This window comes from Oncorhynchus mykiss, chromosome 19 (assembly GCF_013265735.2).
Source record: "Oncorhynchus mykiss isolate Arlee chromosome 19, USDA_OmykA_1.1, whole genome shotgun sequence".
NCBI lineage: Eukaryota > Metazoa > Chordata > Actinopteri > Salmoniformes > Salmonidae > Oncorhynchus > Oncorhynchus mykiss.
Window position 1 is genome coordinate 2,789,767 of NC_048583.1, and position 20,109 is coordinate 2,809,875.

Genomic DNA, 20,109 nt, shown 5'->3' on the forward strand with positions numbered 1-20,109 from the left:
GTGTGTGTGTGTGTGTGTGTGTGTGTGTGTGTGTGTGTGTGTGTGTGTATGTGTGTGTGTGTGTGTGTGTGTGTGTGTGTGTGTGTGTGTGTGTGTGTGTGTGTGTGTGTGTGTGTGTATGTATGTGTGTGTGTGTGTGTGTGTGTGTGTGTGTGTGTGTGTGTGTGTGTGTGTCTGTGTGTGTGTAGGGTATAAATGACGTGCTACAGGAGCGTTTTGCAGTGGAGATGCGTTGCAACACGGCCCTGCGTCTGGCAGCCCTGCACATACAGGAGAGACTAGCCAGCTGTGGACAGTCACCTCGGACCAAACTCAAGATCATCACGTACGTCCCTCACGTCCCTCTATTAGAGCAGAACATTACAGCTGATCATAGTCCCTCTATTAGAGCAGAACATTACAGCTGATCATATTCCCTCTATTAGAACAGAACATTACAGCTGATCATAGTCCCTCTATTAGAACAGAACATTACAGCTGATCATATTCCCTCTATTAGAGCAGAACATTACAGCTGATCATAGTCCCTCTATTAGAACAGAACATTACAGCTGATCATAGTCCCTCTATTAGAACAGAACATTACAGCTGATCATATTCCCTCTATTAGAGCAGAACATTACAGCTGATCATATTCCCTCTATTAGAGCAGAACATTACAGCTGATCATAGTCCCTCTATTAGAACAGAACATTACAGCTGATCATATTCCCTCTATTAGAACAGAACATTACAGCTGACCATAGTCCCTCTATTAGAACAGAACATTACAGCTGATCATATTCCCTCTATTAGAACAGAACATTACAGCTGATCATAGTCCCTCTATTAGAACAGAACATTACAGCTGATCATAGTCCCTCTATTAGAACAGAACATTACAGCTGATCATAGTCCCTCTATTAGAACAGAACCGAACATTACAGCTGATCATAGTCCCTCTATTAGAACAGAACATTACAGCTGATCATATTCCCTCTATTAGAACAGAACAGAACATTACAGCTGATCATAGTACCTCTATTAGAACAGAACATTACAGCTGATCATAGTACCTCTATTAGAACAGAACATTACAGCTGATCATAGTCCCTCTATTAGAACAGAACATTACAGCTGATCATATTCCCTCTATTAGAACAGAACAGAACATTACAGCTGATCATATTACCTCTATTAGAACAGAACATTACAGCTGACCATATTCCCTCTATTAGAACAGAGCAGAACATTACAGCTGATCATAGTCCCTCTATTAGAACAGAACATTACAGCTGATCATAGTCCCTCTATTAGAACAGAACATTACAGCTGATCATAGTCCCTCTATTAGAACAGAACCGAACATTACAGCTGATCATAGTCCCTCTATTAGAACAGAACATTACAGCTGATCATATTCCCTCTATTAGAACAGAACAGAACATTACAGCTGATCATAGTACCTCTATTAGAACAGAACATTACAGCTGATCATAGTACCTCTATTAGAACAGAACATTACAGCTGATCATATTCCCTCTATTAGAGCAGAACATTACAGCTGATCATATTCCCTCTATTAGAACAGAACATTACAGCTGATCATATTCCCTCTATTAGAACAGAACAGAACATTACAGCTGATCATATTCCCTCTATTAGAACAGAACATTACAGCTGACCATAGTCCCTCTATTAGAGCAGAACATTACAGCTGATCATAGTTCCTCTATTAGAACAGAACATTACAGCTGAACATAGTCCCTCTATTAGAACAGAACATTACAGCTGATCATAGTCCCTCTATTAGAACAGAACATTACAGCTGATCATATTCCCTCTATTAGAACAGAACATTACAGCTGATCATATTCCCTCTATTAGAGCAGAACATTACAGCTGATCATATTCCCTCTATTAGAACAGAACATTACAGCTGATCATATTCCCTCTATTAGAGCAGAACATTACAGCTGATCATATTCCCTCTATTGGAGCAGAACATTACAGCTGATCATAGTCCCTCTATTAGAACAGAACATTACAGCTGACCATAGTCCCTCTATTAGAACAGAACATTACAGCTGATCATATTCCCTCTATTAGAACAGAACATTACAGCTGATCATAGTCCCTCTATTAGAACAGAACATTACAGCTGATCATATTCCCTCTATTAGAGCAGAACATTACAGCTGATCATAGTCCCTCTATTAGAACAGAACATTACAGCTGATCATATTCCCTCTATTAGAACAGAACATTACAGCTGATCATAGTCCCTCTATTAGAACAGAACATTACAGCTGATCATATTCCCTCTATTAGAACAGAACATTACAGCTGATCATAGTCCCTCTATTAGAACAGAACATTACAGCTGATCATATTCCCTCTATTAGAACAGAACATTACAGCTGATCATAGTCCCTCTATTAGAACAGAACATTACAGCTGATCATAGTCCCTCTATTAGAACAGAACATTACAGCTGATCATAGTCCCTCTATTAGAACAGAACCGAACATTACAGCTGATCATAGTCCCTCTATTAGAACAGAACATTACAGCTGATCATATTCCCTCTATTAGAACAGAACAGAACATTACAGCTGATCATAGTACCTCTATTAGAACAGAACATTACAGCTGATCATAGTACCTCTATTAGAACAGAACATTACAGCTGATCATAGTCCCTCTATTAGAACAGAACATTACAGCTGATCATATTCCCTCTATTAGAACAGAACAGAACATTACAGCTGATCATATTACCTCTATTAGAACAGAACATTACAGCTGACCATATTCCCTCTATTAGAACAGAGCAGAACATTACAGCTGATCGTATTCCCTCTATTAGAACAGAACATTACAGCTGATCATATTCCCTCTATTAGAGCAGAACATTACAGCTGATCATAGTCCCTCTATTAGAACAGAACAGAACATTACAGCTGATCATAGTCCCTCTATTAGAACGGAACATTACAGCTGATCATATTCCCTCTATTAGAGCAGAACATTACAGCTGATCATAGTCCCTCTATTAGAACAGAACATTACAGCTGATCATAGTCCCTCTATTAGAACAGAACATTACAGCTGATCATATTCCCTCTATTAGAACAGAACATTACAGCTGATCATAGTCCCTCTATTAGAACAGAACATTACAGCTGATCATAGTCCCTCTATTAGAGCAGAACATTACAGCTGATCATAGTCCCTCTATTAGAACAGAACATTACAGCTGATCATAGTCCCTCTATTAGAACAGAACATTACAGCTGATCATATTCCCTCTATTAGAACAGAACATTACAGCTGATCATAGTCCCTCTATTAGAACAGAACATTACAGCTGATCATAGTCCCTCTATTAGAGCAGAACATTACAGCTGATCATAGTCCCTCCATTAGAACAGAACATTACAGCTGATCATAGTCCCTCTATTAGAACAGAACATTACAGCTGATCATAGTCCCTCTATTAGAACAGAACATTACAGCTGATCATATTCCCTCTATTAGAACAGAACATTACAGCTGATCATATTCCCTCTATTAGAGCAGAACATTACAGCTGATCATAGTCCCTCTATTAGAACAGAACAGAACATTACAGCTGATCATAGTCCCTCTATTAGAACAGAACAGAACATTACAGCTGATCATAGTCCTTCTATTAGAGCAGAACATCACATCTGATCATTGTCCCTCTATCTTCTCTACAGGAAGAGTTGGGGCATTGAGAACTTTATCTCTTCAACCCTCCTGAGGAACATGAGGGAAAAGGATCTGAGAAAGGCCATTGGCTATCACATGAAGAAGAGCCAATCACAGGAGCCAAAGCAGAAGGTTCTGTCGGCCAATCAGGCGAAGATTAACTACCTGGAGGAGCTGTGTGACCTCAAGTCCTTTGGCGGGAAGTCCTTCAGCGCCACCATGATGGTAGGAGAGAGATTACCTCTGTCTAGTTTCATCTGTATCTCTACCATGATGGTAGGAGAGAGATTACCTCTATCTAGTTATCTCTGTATCTCTACCATGATGGTAGTGGAGAGATTACCTCTGTCTAGTTATCTCTGTATCTCTACCATGATGGTAGGAGAGAGATTACCTCTATCTAGTTATCTCTGTATCTCTGCCATTATGGTAGGAGAGAGATGAGCTCTATCTAGTTATCTCTGTATCTCTACCATGATGGTAGTGGAGAGATTACCTCTGTCTAGTTATCTCTGTCTATATTATGATGGTAGAAGAGAGATGAGCTCTATCTATCTCTAGTTATCTCTGTCTATATTATGATGGTAGAAGAGCGATGAGCTCTATCTATCTCTAGTTATCTCTGTCTATATTATGATGGTAGAAGAGCGATGAGCTCTATCTATCTCTAGTTATCTCTATCTATCTCAGGATGGTAGAAGAGTGATGAGCTCTATCTATCTCTAGTTATCTCTGTCTATATTATGATGGTAGAAGAGCGATGAGCTCTATCTATCTCTAGTTATCTCTGTCTATATTATGATGGTAGAAGAGCGATGAGCTCTATCTATCTCTAGTTATCTCTATCTATCTCATGATGGTAGAAGAGCGATGAGCTCTATCTATCTCTAGTTATCTCTATCTATCTCATGATGGTATTAGAGCGATGAGCTCTATCTATCTCTAGTTATCTCTATCTATCTCAGGATGGTAGAAGAGCGATGAGCTCTATCTATCTCTAGTTATCTCTATCTATCTCATGATGGTAGAAGAGCGATGAGCTCTATCTATCTCTAGTTATCTCTATCTATCTCATGATGGTAGAAGAGCGATGAGCTCTATCTATCTCTAGTTATCTCTATCTATCTCATGATGGTAGAAGAGCGATGAGCTCTATCTATCTCTAGTTATCTCTATCTATCTCAGGATGGTAGAAGAGCGATGAGCTCTATCTATCTCTAGTTATCTCTGTCTATATCATGATGGTAGAAGAGCGATGAGCTCTATCTATCTCTAGTTATCTCTGTCTATATTATGATGGTAGAAGAGCGATGAGCTCTATCTATCTCTAGTTATCTCTGTCTATATTATGATGGTAGAAGAGAGATGAGCTCTATCTATCTCTAGTTATCTCTATCTATCTCATGATGGTAGAAGAGTGATGAGCTCTATCTATCTCTAGTTATCTCTATCTATCTCAGGATGGTAGAAGAGAGATGAGCTCTATCTATCTCTAGTTATCTCTATCTATCTCATGATGGTAGAAGAGCGATGAGCTCTATCTATCTCTAGTTATCTCTATCTATCTCATGATGGTAGAAGAGCGATGAGCTCTATCTATCTCTAGTTATCTCTATCTATCTCATGATGGTAGAAGAGTGATGAGCTCTATCTATCTCTAGTTATCTCTATCTATCTCATGATAGTAGAAGAGCGATGAGCTCTGTCTATCTCTAGTTATCTCTATCTATCTCAGGATGGTAGAAGAGCGATGAGCTCTATCTATCTCTAGTTATCTCTGTCTATATCATGATGGTAGAAGAGCGATGAGCTCTATCTATCTCTAGTTATCTCTGTCTATATTATGATGGTAGAAGAGAGATGAGCTCTATCTATCTCTAGTTATCTCTGTCTATATTATGATGGTAGAAGAGAGATGAGCTCTATCTATCTCTAGTTATCTCTATCTATCTCATGATGGTAGAAGAGCGATGAGCTCTATCTATCTCTAGTTATCTCTATCTATCATGATGGTAGAAGAGCGATGAGCTCTATCTATCTCTAGTTATCTCTATCTATCTCAGGATGGTAGAAGAGCGATGAGCTCTATCTATCTCTAGTTATCTCTATCTATCTCATGATGGTAGAAGAGTGATGAGCTCTATCTATCTCTAGTTATCTCTATCTATCTCAGGATGGTAGAAGAGCGATGAGCTCTATCTATCTCTAGTTATCTCTATCTATCTCATGATGGTAGAAGAGAGATGAGCTCTATCTATCTCTAGTTATCTCTATCTATCTCATGATGGTAGAAGAGCGATGAGCTCTATCTATCTCTAGTTATCTCTATCTATCTCTAGTTATCTCTATCTATCTCTAGTTATCTCTATCTATCTCATGATGGTAGTCCCTCAGCACCACTGTGAAGGATTCTATTATCTCTCTATTTCTCTTTGTCAGTGCTGGCATGATGTATTCATCTCTACTGATATTTATCTCTATCAACGTATCCTGTCATGGTGTCTCTCTCTCTCTCTCTATTCATCTCTGTCTACTGACAGGATATGATGGGTTTCAGTGGGGATGACAGAGCTATTAATTATTCTATTTTGGCACCCCCTGGTGGCGTGGCCAGGGAGTGCCATGTATTCAGGCCAAAGTTACACCTTGAGTCGGGAAGTGCTGGTTGTAGGGGCGGGAATTAGGTGGCCCCAGAACCTGGATCTTCAGTACTCCCATGATGCACCTCCCTTATCCACAGATCTAGGTGAGAAAAACGCTCAACTTAATTCTCTCTCTCTCTCTCTGTCGCTCTCTCTGTCTCTCTGTCTCTGTCTGTCTGTCTGTCTCTCTCTCTCTCTCTCTCTCTCTCTCTCTCTCTCTCTCTCTTTCTCTCCATAGCTCCAAGACAGAGAGTCGATGGTGACCCTGTTGGTGGGGTCGCGGTACGGTATCAGTCAGGTGGTGAACCACAAACTGAGCATCATGACCACCCTCACAGAGTTCAGCAGTATCACACGCATAGAGCTGCTACCAGAGTCTGACCGCGTCAGTCTGGTCAAGATATATCTACAGGACATCAAGGTATGATACACAAACACAGACATGCATGCACGGACTAGCAGATACACACAGACACAGACACACGCTACAAAGCCAATTTCCCCAAAAGCTAGTTTTCTACTACTGAAAGCCGTGTTTTTATCACTGAAGCCTTCTCTCCCCTTCTTCTCTCCCCTCACCTGCTCTCCTCTACTCCCCTCCCCCTCTCCTCCTCTCTCTCTTCTCTTCTCCCTCCCTCCTCTCCTCCTCTCTGTATTCCCCCTCCTCCTCTCCTCTCCTCCTCCTCCTCCCTCTCTCCTCCTCCTCTCCTCTCTTCTCCTCCTCCTCTCTTCTTCCTTGTTGCTCTCCTCCTCCTCTCTTCTTTCTTGTTCCTCTCCTCCTCCTCCTCCCTCTCTCCTCCTCCTCTCCTCTCATCCTCCTCTCTTCTTCCTTGTTGCTCTCCTCCTCCTCTCTTCTTCCTTGTTCCTCTCCTCCTCCTCCTCTCTCCTCTCCTCCTCCCTCTCTCCTCTCCTCCTCCCTCTCTCCTCCTCCTCTCCTCTCCTCCTCCTCTCTTCTCCCTCCCTCCTCTCCTCCTCTCCCCAGCCGATCACCCTGTTGTTGGAGTCAATAGCAGCTAAGGAACTGTCCTGTCTGGTGGCAGGGTACTGTCGTGCCCTAGTGGACCCCAGCCTCATCATCTTCCCCTGGACACAGGACGGCAAGCAGCACCGCGTGTCTGCTGAGGAGGGTATAATACCACACACACACACACACACACACACACACACACACACACACACACACACCAAGTCTCTGCTGAGGAAGGTGCGATACCACCCCACTACCAGGCTATTCACAACCCCACTACCAGGCTATTCACCACCCCACTACCAGGCTATTCACCACCCCACTACCAGGCTATTCACCACCCCACTACCAGGCTATTCACCACCCCACTACCAGGCAATTCACAACCCCACTACCAGGCTATTCACCACCCCACTACCAGGCTATTCACCACCCCACTACCAGGCTATTCACCACCCCACTACCAGGCTATTCACCATCCCACTACCAGGCTATTCACCACCCCACTGTGTCTGTGTGTCAGACAGTAGAACTAGGTTGTTTCTGTGTGTCAGACAGTAGAACTAGGTTGTATCTGTGTGTCAGATAGTAGATCTAGGTTGTTTCTGTGTGTCAGACAGTAGAACTAGGTTGTATCTGTGTGTCAGACAGTAGATCTAGGTTGTATCTGTGTGTCAGATAGTAGATCTAGGTTGTTTCTGTGTGTCAGACAGTAGAACTAGGTTGTATCTGTGTGTCAGACAGTAGATCTAGGTTGTGTCTGTGTGTCAGACAGTCGATCTAGGTTGTATCTGTGTGTCAGACAGTAGAACTAGGTTATATCTGTGTGTCAGACAGTAGATCTAGGTTGTGTCTGTGTGTCAGACAGTAGATCTAGGTTGTATCTGTGTGTCAGACAGTAGAAGTAGGTTGTGTCTGTGTGTCAGACAGTAGAACTAGGTTGTGTCTGTGTGTCAGACAGTAGAACTAGGTTGTATCTGTGTGTCAGACAGTAGAAGTAGGTTGTGTCTGTGTGTCAGACAGTAGAACTAGGTTGGTTCTGTGTGTCAGAGAGTAGAACTAGGTTGTATCTGTGTAACAGACCGTAGAACTAGATTGTGTCTGTGTGTCAGACAGTAGAACTAGGTTGTATCTGTGTCAGACAGTAGAACTAGGTTATATCTGTGTGTCAGACAGTAGAACTAGATTGTGTCTGTGTGTCAGACAGTAGATCTAGGTTGTGTCTGTGTCAGACAGTAGAACTAGGTTGTATCTGTGTAAGACAGTAGAACTAGATTGTGTCTGTGTGTCAGACAGTAGAACTATGTTGTGTCTGTGTGTCAGACGTTAGAACTAGATTGTGTCTGTGTGTCAGACAGTTGAACTAGGTGGTATCTGTGTGTCAGATAGTAGAACTAGGTTGTATCTGTGTCAGACAGTAGAACTAGATTGTGTCTGTGTGTCAGACAGTAGAACTAGGTTGTATCTGTGTCAGACAGTAGAACTAGGTTGTGTCTGTGTGTCAGATAGTAGAACTAGGTGGTATCTGTGTGTCAGACAGTAGAACTAGGTTGTGTCTGTGTGTCAGACAGTAGAACTAGGTGGTATCTGTGTGTCAGACAGTTGAACTAGGTTATATCTGTGTGTCAGATAGTAGAACTAGGTTGTATATGTGTCAAATAGTGCAGTATATACTGTAATCTGATAGATGAGTAAACCACAGCGTCTATCAGTCCCAGTAAACCTGCTGATAGATGAGTAAACCACAGCGTCTATCAGTCCCAGTAAACCTGCTGATAGATGAGTAAACCACAGCGTCTATCAGTCCCAGTAAACCACAGCGTCTATCAGTCCCAGTAAACCTGCTGATAGATGAGTAAGCACAGCGTCTATCAGTCCCAGTAAACCTGCTGATAGATGAGTAAACCACAGCTTCTATCAGTCCCAGTAAACCTGCTGATAGATGAGTAAACCACAGCGTCTATCAGTCCCAGTAAACCTGCTGATAGATGAGTAAACCACAGCGTCTATCAGTCCCAGTAAACCACAGCGTCTATCAGTCCCAGTAAACCTGCTGATAGATGAGTAAACCTCAGCGTCTATCAGTCCCAGTAAACCTGCTGATAGATGAGTAAACCACAGCGTCTATCAGTCCCAGTAAACCTGCTGATAGATGAGTAAACCACAGCGTCTATCAGTCCCAGTAAACCTGCTGATAGATGAGTAAACCACAGCGTCTATCAGTCCCAGTAAACCTGCTGATAGATGAGTAAACCACAGCGTCTATCAGTCCCAGTAAACCTGCTGATAGATGAGTAAACCACAGCGTCTATCAGTCCCAGTAAACCTGCTGATAGATGAGTAAACCACAGCGTCTATCAGTCCCAGTAAACCTGCTGATAGATGAGTAAACCACAGCGTCTATCAGTCCCAGTAAACCACAGCGTCTATCAGTCCCAGTAAACCTGCTGATAGATGAGTAAACCACAGCGTCTATCAGTCCCAGTAAACCTGCTGATAGATGAGTAAACCACAGCGTCTATCAGTCCCAGTAAACCTGCTGATAGATGAGTAAACCACAGCGTCTATCAGTCCCAGTAAACCACAGCGTCTATCAGTCCCAGTAAACCTGCTGATAGATGAGTAAACCACAGCGTCTATCAGTCCCAGTAAACCTGCTGATAGATGAGTAAACCACAGCGTCTATCAGTCCCAGTAAACCTGCTGATAGATGAGTAAACCACAGCGTCTATCAGTCCCAGTAAACCTGCTGATAGATGAGTAAACCACAGCGTCTATCAGTCCCAGTAAACCACAGCGTCTATCAGTCCCAGTAAACCTGCTGATAGATGAGTAAACCTCAGCGTCTATCAGTCCCAGTAAACCTGCTGATAGATGAGTAAACCACAGCGTCTATCAATCCCAGTAAACCACAGCGTCTATCAGTCCCAGTAAACCTGCTGATAGATGAGTAAACCACAGCGTCTATCAGTCCCAGTAAACCTGCTGATAGATGAGTAAACCACAGCGTCTATCAGTCCCAGTAAACCACAGCGTCTATCAGTCCCAGTAAACCACAGCGTCTATCAGTCCCACTAAACCACAGCGTCTATCAGTCCCAGTAAACCACAGCGTCTATCAGTCCCAGTAAACCACAGCATCTATCAGTCCCAGTAAACCTGCTGATAGATGAGTAAACCACAGCGTCTATCAGTCCCAGTAAACCACAGCGTCTATCAGTCCCAGTAAACCACAGCGTCTATCAGTCCCAGTAAACCACAGCGTCTATCAGTCCCAGTAAACCACAGCGTCTATCAGTCCCAGTAAACCACAGCGTCTATCAGTCCCAGTAAACCACAGCGTCTATCAGTCCCAGTAAACCACAGCGTCTATCAGTCCCAGTAAACCACAGCATCTATCAGTCCCAGTAAACCACAGCGTCTATCAGTCCCAGTAAACCACAGCGTCTATCAGTCCCAGTAAACCTGCTGATAGATGAGTAAACCACAGCGTCTATCAGTCCCAGTAAACCTGCTGATAGATGAGTAAACCACAGCGTCTATCAGTCCCAGTAAACCTGCTGATAGATGAGTAAACCACAGCGTCTATCAGTCCCAGTAAACCTGCTGATAGATGAGTAAACCACAGCGTCTATCAGTCCCAGTAAACCTGCTGATAGATGAGTAAACCACAGCGTCTATCAGTCCCAGTAAACCTGCTGATAGATGAGTAAACCACAGCGTCTATCAGTCCCAGTAAACCACAGCGTCTATCAGTCCCAGTAAACCTGCTGATAGATGAGTAAACCTCAGCGTCTATCAGTCCCAGTAAACCTGCTGATAGATGAGTAAACCACAGCGTCTATCAGTCCCAGTAAACCTGCTGATAGATGAGTAAACCACAACGTCTATCAATCCCAGTAAACCACAGCGTCTATCAGTCCCAGTAAACCTGCTGATAGATGAGTAAACCACAGCGTCTATCAGTCCCAGTAAACCTGCTGATAGATGAGTAAACCACAGCGTCTATCAGTCCCAGTAAACCACAGCGTCTATCAGTCCCAGTAAACCACAGCGTCTATCAGTCCCACTAAACCACAGCGTCTATCAGTCCCAGTAAACCACAGCGTCTATCAGTCCCAGTAAACCACACCATCTATCAGTCCCAGTAAACCTGCTGATAGATGAGTAAACCACAGCGTCTATCAGTCCCAGTAAACCACAGCGTCTATCAGTCCCAGTAAACCACAGCGTCTATCAGTCCCAGTAAACCACAGCGTCTATCAGTCCCAGTAAACCACAGCGTCTATCAGTCCCAGTAAACCACAGCGTCTATCAGTCCCAGTAAACCACAGCGTCTATCAGTCCCAGTAAACCACAGCGTCTATCAGTCCCAGTAAACCACAGCGTCTATCAGTCCCAGTAAACCACAGCGTCTATCAGTCCCAGTAAACCACAGCGTCTATCAGTCCCAGTAAACCACAGCGTCTATCAGTCCCAGTAAACCACAGCGTCTATCAGTCCCAGTAAACCACAGCGTCTATCAGTCCCAGTAAACCACAGCATCTATCAGTCCCAGTAAACCACAGCGTCTATCAGTCCCAGTAAACCACAGCGTCTATCAGTCCCAGTAAACCACAGCGTCTATCAGTCCCAGTAAACCACAGCGTCTATCAGTCCCAGTAAACCACAGCGTCTATCAGTCCCAGTAAACCACAGCGTCTATCAGTCCCAGTAAACCACAGCGTCTATCAGTCCCAGTAAACCACAGCGTCTATCAGTCCCAGTAAACCACAGCGTCTATCAGTCCCAGTAAACCACAGCGTCTATCAGTCCCAGTAAACCACAGCGTCTATCAGTCCCAGTAAACCACAGCGTCTATCAGTCCCAGTAAACCACAGCGTCTATCAGTCCCAGTAAACCACAGCGTCTATCAGTCCCAGTAAACCACAGCGTCTATCAGTCCCAGTAAACCACAGCGTCTATCAGTCCCAGTAAACCACAGCGTCTATCAGTCCCAGTAAACCACAGCGTCTATCAGTCCCAGTAAACCACAGCGCCTATCAGTCCCAGTAAACCACAGCGTCTATCAGCCCCAGTAAACCACAGCGTCTATCAGTCCCAGTAAACCACAGCGTCTATCAGTCCCAGTAAACCACAGCGTCTATCAGCCCCAGTAAACCACAGCGTCTATCAGTCCCAGTAAACCACAGCGTCTATCAGTCCCAGTAAACCACAGCGTCTATCAGTCCCAGTAAACCACAGCGTCTATCAGTCCCAGTAAACCACAGCGTCTATCAGTCCCAGTAAACCACAGCGTCTATCAGTCCCAGTAAACCACAGCGTCTATCAGTCCCAGTAAACCACAGCGTCTATCAGTCCCAGTAAACCACAGCGTCTATCAGTCCCAGTAAACCACAGCGTCTATCAGTCCCAGTAAACCACAGCGTCTATCAGTCCCAGTAAACCACAGCGTCTATCAGTCCCAGTAAACCACAGCGTCTATCAGTCCCAGTAAACCACAGCGTCTATCAGTCCCAGTAAACCTATCAGTCATGAAAATGAAGTTGTGGAAGTGTTTTTTCATGATGTTATGTGTTCCAGGTTTCATGTTGTCATGGTGTTTGTCTATAGGTTATGTGTTCCAGGTTTCATGTTGTCATGGTGTTTGTCTATAGGTTATGTGTTCCAGGTTTCATGTTGTCATGGTGTGTGTGTGTCTATAGGTTATGTGTTCCAGGTTTCATGTTGTCATGGTGTGTGTGTGTGTCTATAGGTTATGTGTTCCAGGTTTCATGTTGTCGTGGTGTGTGTGTGTCTATAGGTTATGTGTTCCAGGTTTCATGTTGTCATGGTGTGTGTGTGTGTCTATAGGTTATGTGTTCCAGGTTTCATGTTGTCGTGGTGTGTGTTTGTCTATAGGTTATGTGTCGCGGGGTGGCAGTGACTCGGACGATTCCTCCGACATGGATATGGACACTCTCATCTCCCTTGTATCCCATAACAACAAGCGAACCACATCAGACCCGGTCGGTCTACGCCGGATTATGGAGGAGAGGAAAGAGGAGAGGAAAGAGAGGAAGGAGAGAGAGGAGAGGAAAAAGAATGAGAAGGGAGAAGGAGAACAAGAGAAAAATATGAAATACGGAACTATGTCTCCACTGAGAAAAAACAGAAAGAAGGAGAGAATTGAGGAGAAGGTGGGGGGAGTTGGGGACCAGAGAGAGAAAGACACAAACGCAGGAGGAGAGGTGAACTCTGGGAAACAACGAGGAGCAGAGAACGGAGGAATGCAGAAAGATGACAGAGAAAGAGAGGATGAGAGCACAAAGAAGGAAAGAGAAGGAAAGGAGAGGAAAGCAGAGGAGGAGAGAGGAGGAGGGGAGAGGAAAAGAGAGGAGGAGAGAGGAGGAGGGGAGAGGAAAGGAGAGGAGGAGAGAAGAGGAGGGGAGAGGAAAGGAGAGGAGGAGAGAAGAGGAGGGGAGAGGAAAGGAGAGGAGGAGAGGGAAGGAGGGGAGGTTCGGGAAGCTATGACAGAAGAGCACCGGTCCGTATCAGAGGAGGCGTCAGACTCGTGTCGTACTGATTCTCGTTTCATGACCAGCATCTCCAGTGACTCCCTGGATGCTCTGGAGGAAGATGACCTGATCGCCTGCTCTTCCTCCCTCCCTCACCCTCACCCTCCCTTCCGCCTCACAGTGGAGCCCCCTCATCCCCAGCCTCACCCACGAGAGGGTGCATCCTCACCCCAAGGAGGGGCAGGAGAGTGGAGAGGAGAAGGAGGTGGAGGGGGGTCAGGAGATAGGAGAGGTGTAGGAGGAGAGTGGAGAGGAGGTGTAGGAGGAGAGTGTAGAGGAGAGGTAGAAGGAGAGTGGAGAGGAGGGGGAGGAGAGTGCAGAGGAGGGGGAGGAGAGTGCAGAGGAGGGGGAAGAGGGAGGAGATCGGGCAACGGAGCTTGGGGCAACTCTCACCATTCTCCCATGACCCCTGACTCTATGAACTCTGAACCTGTGACCCCCGTTGTTGACCCCTCTGAGAACCTGAACTACGCTGAGCTCTCTCTCATGCTGGAGTACCTCCCCAGTCCTCCGGAGGCGAGTGACGATGAGGATGAGGAGGAGAAGAGGGAAGAGAGGAGGAGGAGTAATGAAGGAACTGGACAGGAGGTATTTTCTGTATCCGGATGTCCCCGTTCCTCCTCCTCCTCACTTATGGACTGTGTGTTTACCTTTGAGCAGAGCGACGCGAGGCATTACTACAATATCTGCCCTAATGTTACCCCCGACAGCACCCGCAGCCTCACCCACCCTCACCCTGAGACTGAGGAAGAGGAAGATGGTGGTGAGGAGGAAGAGCAGGGGGGGCTCCTAACCTTGGAGCCCGTGCCCATCCTCCAGCCGCCTCCAGGGTTCGGAGACAGCAGTTCTGATGAGGAATTCTTTGATGCGAGGGATCGGATCGCCTCGCCTGAAGACCCAACATCAGGGACTGTGTCCAGAGGTGTGTCAGGGTTGTTACTGTACTGTAAGGTGTAATAGTTAGTTCCCTCTTAGATGTCAGGGTTGTTACTGTACTGTAAGGTGTAATAGTTAGTTCCCTCAGATGTCAGGGTTGTTACTGTACTGTAAGGTGTAATAGTTAGTTCCCTCAGATGTCAGGGTTGTTACTGTACTGTAAGGTGTAATAGTTAGTTCCCTCAGATGTCAGGGTTGTTACTGTACTGTAAGGTGTAATAGCTAGTTCCCTCTTAGATGTCAGGGTTGTTACTGTACTGTAAGGCGTAATAGTTAGTTCCCTCTTTGATGTCAGGGTTATTACTGTACTGTAAGGTGTAATAGTTAGTTCCCTCAGATGTCAGGGTTGTTACTGTACTGTAAGGTGTAATAGTTAGTTCCCTCAGATGTCAGGGTTGTTACTGTACCGTAAGGTGTAATAGTTAGTTCCCTCTTAGATGTCAGGGTTGTTACTGTACTGTAAGGTGTAATAGTTAGTTCCCTCAGATGTCAGGGTTGTTACTGTACTGTAAGGTGTAATAGTTAGTTCCCTCAGATGTCAGGGTTGTTACTGTACTGTAAGGTGTAATAGTTAGTTCCCTCAGGTGTCAGGGTTGTTACTGTACTGTAAGGTGTAATAGTTAGTTCCCTCTTAGATGTCAGGGTTGTTACTGTACTGTAAGGTGTAATAGTTAGTTCCCTCAGGTGTCAGGGTTGTTACTGTCCTGTAAGGTGTACTAGTTAGTTGCCTCAGATGTCAGGGTTGTTACTGTACTGTAAGGTGTAATAGTTAGTTCCCTCTTAGATGTCAGGGTTGTTACTGTCCTGTAAGGTGTAATAGTTAGTTCCCTCTTAGATGTCAGGGTTGTTACTGTCCTGTAAGGTGTAATAGTTAGTTCCCTCAGATGTCAGGGTTGTTACTGTACTGTAAGGTGTAATAGTTAGTTCCCTCTTAGATGTCAGGGTTGTTACTGTACTGTAAGGTGTAATAGTTAGTTCCCTCTTAGATGTCAGGGTTGTTACTGTACTCTAAGGTGTAATAGTTAGTTCCCTCTTTGATGTCAGGGTTGTTACTGTACTGTAAGGTGTAATAGTTAGTTCCCTCAGATGTCAGGGTTGTTACTGTACTATAAGGTGTAATAGTTAGTTCCCTCAGATGTCAGGGTTGTTACTCTACTGTAAGGTGTAATAGTTAGTTCCCTCTTAGATGTCAGGGTTGTTACTGTCCTGTAAGGTGTAATAGTTAGTTCCTCTTTGATGTCAGGGTTGTTACTGTACTGTAAGGTGTAATAGTTAGTTCCCTCAGATGTCAGGGTTGTTACTGTACTGTAAGGTGTAATAGTTAGTTCCCTCTTAGATGTCAGGGTTGTTACTGTCCTGTAAGGTGTACTAGTTAGTTGCCTCAGATGTCAGGGTTGTTACTGTACTGTAAGGTGTAATAGTTAGTTCCCTCTTAGATGTCAGGGTTGTTACTGTACTGTAAGGTGTAATAGTTAGTTCCCTCAGATGTCAGGGTTGTTACTGTACTGTAAGGTGTAATAGTTAGTTCCCTCTTTGATGTCAGGGTTGTTACTGTACTGTAAGGTGTAATAGTTAGTTCCCTCTTTGATGTCAGGGTTGTTACTGTACTGTAAGGTGTAATAGTTAGTTCCCTCTTAGATGTCAGGGTTGTTACTGTCCTGTAAGGTGTAATAGTTAGTTCCCTCAGATGTCAGGGTTGTTACTGTACTGTAAGGTGTAATAGTTAGTTCCCTCTTAGATGTCAGGGTTGTTACTGTACTGTAAGGTGTAATAGTTAGTTCCCTCTTAGATGTCAGGGTTGTTACTGTACTGTAAGGTGTAGTAGTTAGTTCCCTCAGATGTCAGGGTTGTTACTGTCCTGTAAGGTGTAATAGTTAGTTCCCTCAGATGTCAGGGTTGTTACTGTACTGTAAGGTGTAATAGTTAGTTCCCTCAGATGTCAGGGTTGTTACTGTACTGTAAGGTGTAATAGTTAGTTCCCTCAGGTGTCAGGGTTGTTACTGTCCTGTAAGGTGTAATAGTTAGTTCCCTCTTAGATGTCAGGGTTGTTACTGTACTGTAAGGCGTAATAGTTAGTTCCCTCTTGGATGTCCAGAGGTTGGTGGGGTTTTGCACTTTATTGCACTAGGATCGATATGGTGTTAACAACTTAACAGCTTTAGTTTTTAAGTGTTTACTTGAAGAACTGAAACTGGTCATATTACATAAACTGTGAGAAGCACAGTGCGTATTCTCCAGTTAATTGGTGATGTATAAAGAGAGATTAATGAGATTAAATGAAAGGTTCTAATTCCTGATGATCTGAGGTGAATACATACCTGGGAAGCATTTAATTATGTAAGGTTTGTTCTGATTTCTTTCGCCACATAAAGTTGTCATTTTTTTCAGATTTTTCAGCCGAGATGACGAGTGGAATGACGCAGCAAACTGTGAGCCTGAGTGACATCAGAATCAGCCTGGCTGAAGGAACGAGGCATGAAAGAGAGGAGGAGGGTAGAGAGGGCGAGACCAGCGAAGGAGGAGGAGGGAGAGACATGTTCTCCAGGCTCTCTAGGAAAAGATCGAAGAAACGGCGTTCCTTCATGCAGACCGACTTCACCTCAACAGTCTCCTACCCTGGACCGGATGAAAACCAGGAGCGGAACAGGAACCCAGATCACGTTCCTGATCAGTATCGGGACCGGGCACAGAACCGGAGAGAGAGCTCAGACGAAAGCCAGCAGCTGAGTCTGGACCCAGAACCATCTGAGCAGAGCCAGAACCCATGTCCTACTGTCTCCTCTCTGAGCCACGCCGAGGGTGAGGCGTCCCAGCTCGAGTCCAAGCCTATCCTCGCCAAGCCCAGTCCAGAGGGGTCCCATCGGGGACCTGGAGAGCCATGTGTGCTTGGTAACCCAAAGGGAAATCCACGGGCGCCTGATACCCCGAAGGGTGACCTCCATAGGAGCTCCAGGAACAGGCGGCAGTCCATGGAGACGGAGCCCGACATGATGGAGTCCAAATCGGTCACGGCCCTGGTGACGGCAGCCTCCCTCTCCATCACGGCTGTCCGCTGTAGAGTAGAACCAGACGGCAAGGAGAGCCCTGATCGGAGAGGAGACGGGGAGGAGGTGGAGGGAGAGGAGGGGGGTGGAGAAGCAGGGGCAGGACCATTCACATGTCACATGTTTTTGACTGAGATTAAGGAGGAGGAGGGGCAGAGGGGGGAGGAAACAGGGGAGGAGGGGGAGAGCGACAGAGAGGAGAGACAGCCCTCGCTCATTTCTGAAGGACCACCCTCTGTTAGGGGGTCCCAATTTAGTAGACGACCTCTGTGTCTCACGAAAGACGAGGATCAGGAAGCCTCTTTCGTACCCCAAATAAGTATCTCCCATCCAGGTGTGTATGGGAGGGACACGGGGGGTGAACAAGACGTGGCTGGTGGTGAGGAGAGCGTGACTCCCCTTTCTGCTCCTCCTCCCCCCACCTCTCCACTGCCACCATTCCCAGCCCCCTCCATCCCCCACACAGAGAGAGGAGAGAGGGATAGCAAGGATGGGAATGTTTGGTCTCAACCCAAACTTTTCACACTCTCAGACAGAGAGAAGGACATTAGCTACTTGACTCAAGTCCATAGAAAACTCACTATCAGTCACCAAGACCTGACAAGCCAAAGGAAAGCAGAAATTGACAATGATGAAGCTATAGATAGCACTAATTCTGTTACTGATAACACTGATGTTGCTACGGCTAACATTGCAGCTACAGGCAACATTCATTCTGTCATGGCTAACACTGAGACTACAGTTGACTCTGATTTAGCCATTGCTAATCACAAAGATACAAACAGCATCAAATCTGTACCAGCTAACACTATAGCTTATGCGGATTTTGCTATGACTAACAATGAAGCTAATGCTATAATTAATTCCCTTACAACTAGCAATGATTCTACAAGTAATGCTAACTTAGCTATGACTAATGCTAATTCAGCTAATGCCAACTCAGCTATGGCTAACATTCCCAAAGAGTCTCCCATATCACCTACAACAGGCTTCCTCCTCCGGCCTTGCTCACCGGGCATCATCGGGCAAAGCCTCTCGGCCTCCACATTACGGGGGAAGATCCAGAGCCTGCCCCTCTATTTATCTCGCTCCCAGGAAACCCTCACCCTCTCTGGGGTGGGAAGCCCCATCAGGAGCCCCTCTCCGGAGACCACCAGCAACAAGACTGAGGTAATGGTCACCACCGAAACCACCAAGTACGACGATGTCACAAAGGTGGCAACAGGGGAGGATTTGAAAGATTCCGGGGTGGCGTTGGTAGAATCGGATGATTCTGAGGTTACGCTGACAGAATCGGAGGTTGGCGAGGTTGTTGTGGAGACGGCCGGGGCGGAAATCACGAGGTTGACGGTTTCAGAGGTCAAGGAGGTGATCGAGAAGGTTGTGATGGTCTACGGATCCTCCCTTCCTCCCCCTTTAGCACCCATCTCTCTAGAGTCCAAACCAGATCCCAAAATGGTTGTCAAGTTGCCTACCTGTCCCATTGCTACAGTGGAAACTGCCCCTCCTATGGCTCCAGCACCTATCTGTCTGGAGCCCAAACCAGTCCCTGAACTACTCTCCCCAGGCTCCACTATCCACAAAATGGCCACTCCATTACCTTCCTGTCCTTCCTTTCCCGTGCCCATACGCGTAGAGCCCAAACCAGACCATGAACCACTATCCATACGCTCCAAAATGGCCGCCTTGTCGTCTTCTTATCCCCCTGCTTTAGTGGTAACCACAGAGAGTCTGAATTCTTCTTCTTCTAATCCTCACCCCATCAGAGTAGAACCCAAGCCAGAGCCTTGCCCCGAACCCCTTTCAGGCCCTAAAATGTCTGCTCCGTTGTCTTCCTGCCCCTCTGCTTTAGTGGTGACCACACAGAGTCTGAACGGACCGGGGCTCAGCTTCCCTGGTTCTAACATGAGAGGACAGCCATTTGGGAGCAACAGCTTCTGTAGACCCCCAGGTGAGGAGGCAGGCCTGCTGAACACTCTGACTACAGGGTGTGGGGTCTTCACCTCCACCTGTGAGACCCAGCCCAACCAGGCCCACATGGAATCCTATTCGCAGGCAAAGCCTGACTTTGGGTGTAGCTCGGTGCTGGCGTCAGGGTGCGAGACGGTCCTGGAGGGGGTGCAGACGCCCCTGGAGGCATGCAGGTGTCCACCACCACTGGTGTATACCAACTGTTTCAGCGGGGGTGACAGCTTCGACGATGAGTTGACAGTTTACGAGTTCTCCTGCCGGACAAGTTCTCCTCCCGCC

At 45.6% G+C, this 20,109-nt stretch overlaps 1 protein-coding gene across 1 annotated transcript in view; it reads left to right on the forward strand.

The window, feature by feature from the left end:
- The window catches only part of LOC110518136, a 41,400-nt gene that overhangs the window by 19,474 nt on the left and 1,817 nt on the right, over positions 1-20,109 (forward strand). The window contains exons 9-14 of the mRNA XM_036955460.1: positions 189-325; positions 3,723-3,939; positions 6,595-6,777; positions 7,339-7,483; positions 13,224-14,801; positions 17,204-20,109. The exon at positions 17,204-20,109 is cut by the window's right edge and continues 1,817 nt beyond it. Of these exons, the coding sequence (XP_036811355.1) occupies positions 189-325; positions 3,723-3,939; positions 6,595-6,777; positions 7,339-7,483; positions 13,224-14,801; positions 17,204-20,109 (5,166 nt within the window). The remainder of the gene's footprint in view (positions 1-188; positions 326-3,722; positions 3,940-6,594; positions 6,778-7,338; positions 7,484-13,223; positions 14,802-17,203) is intronic.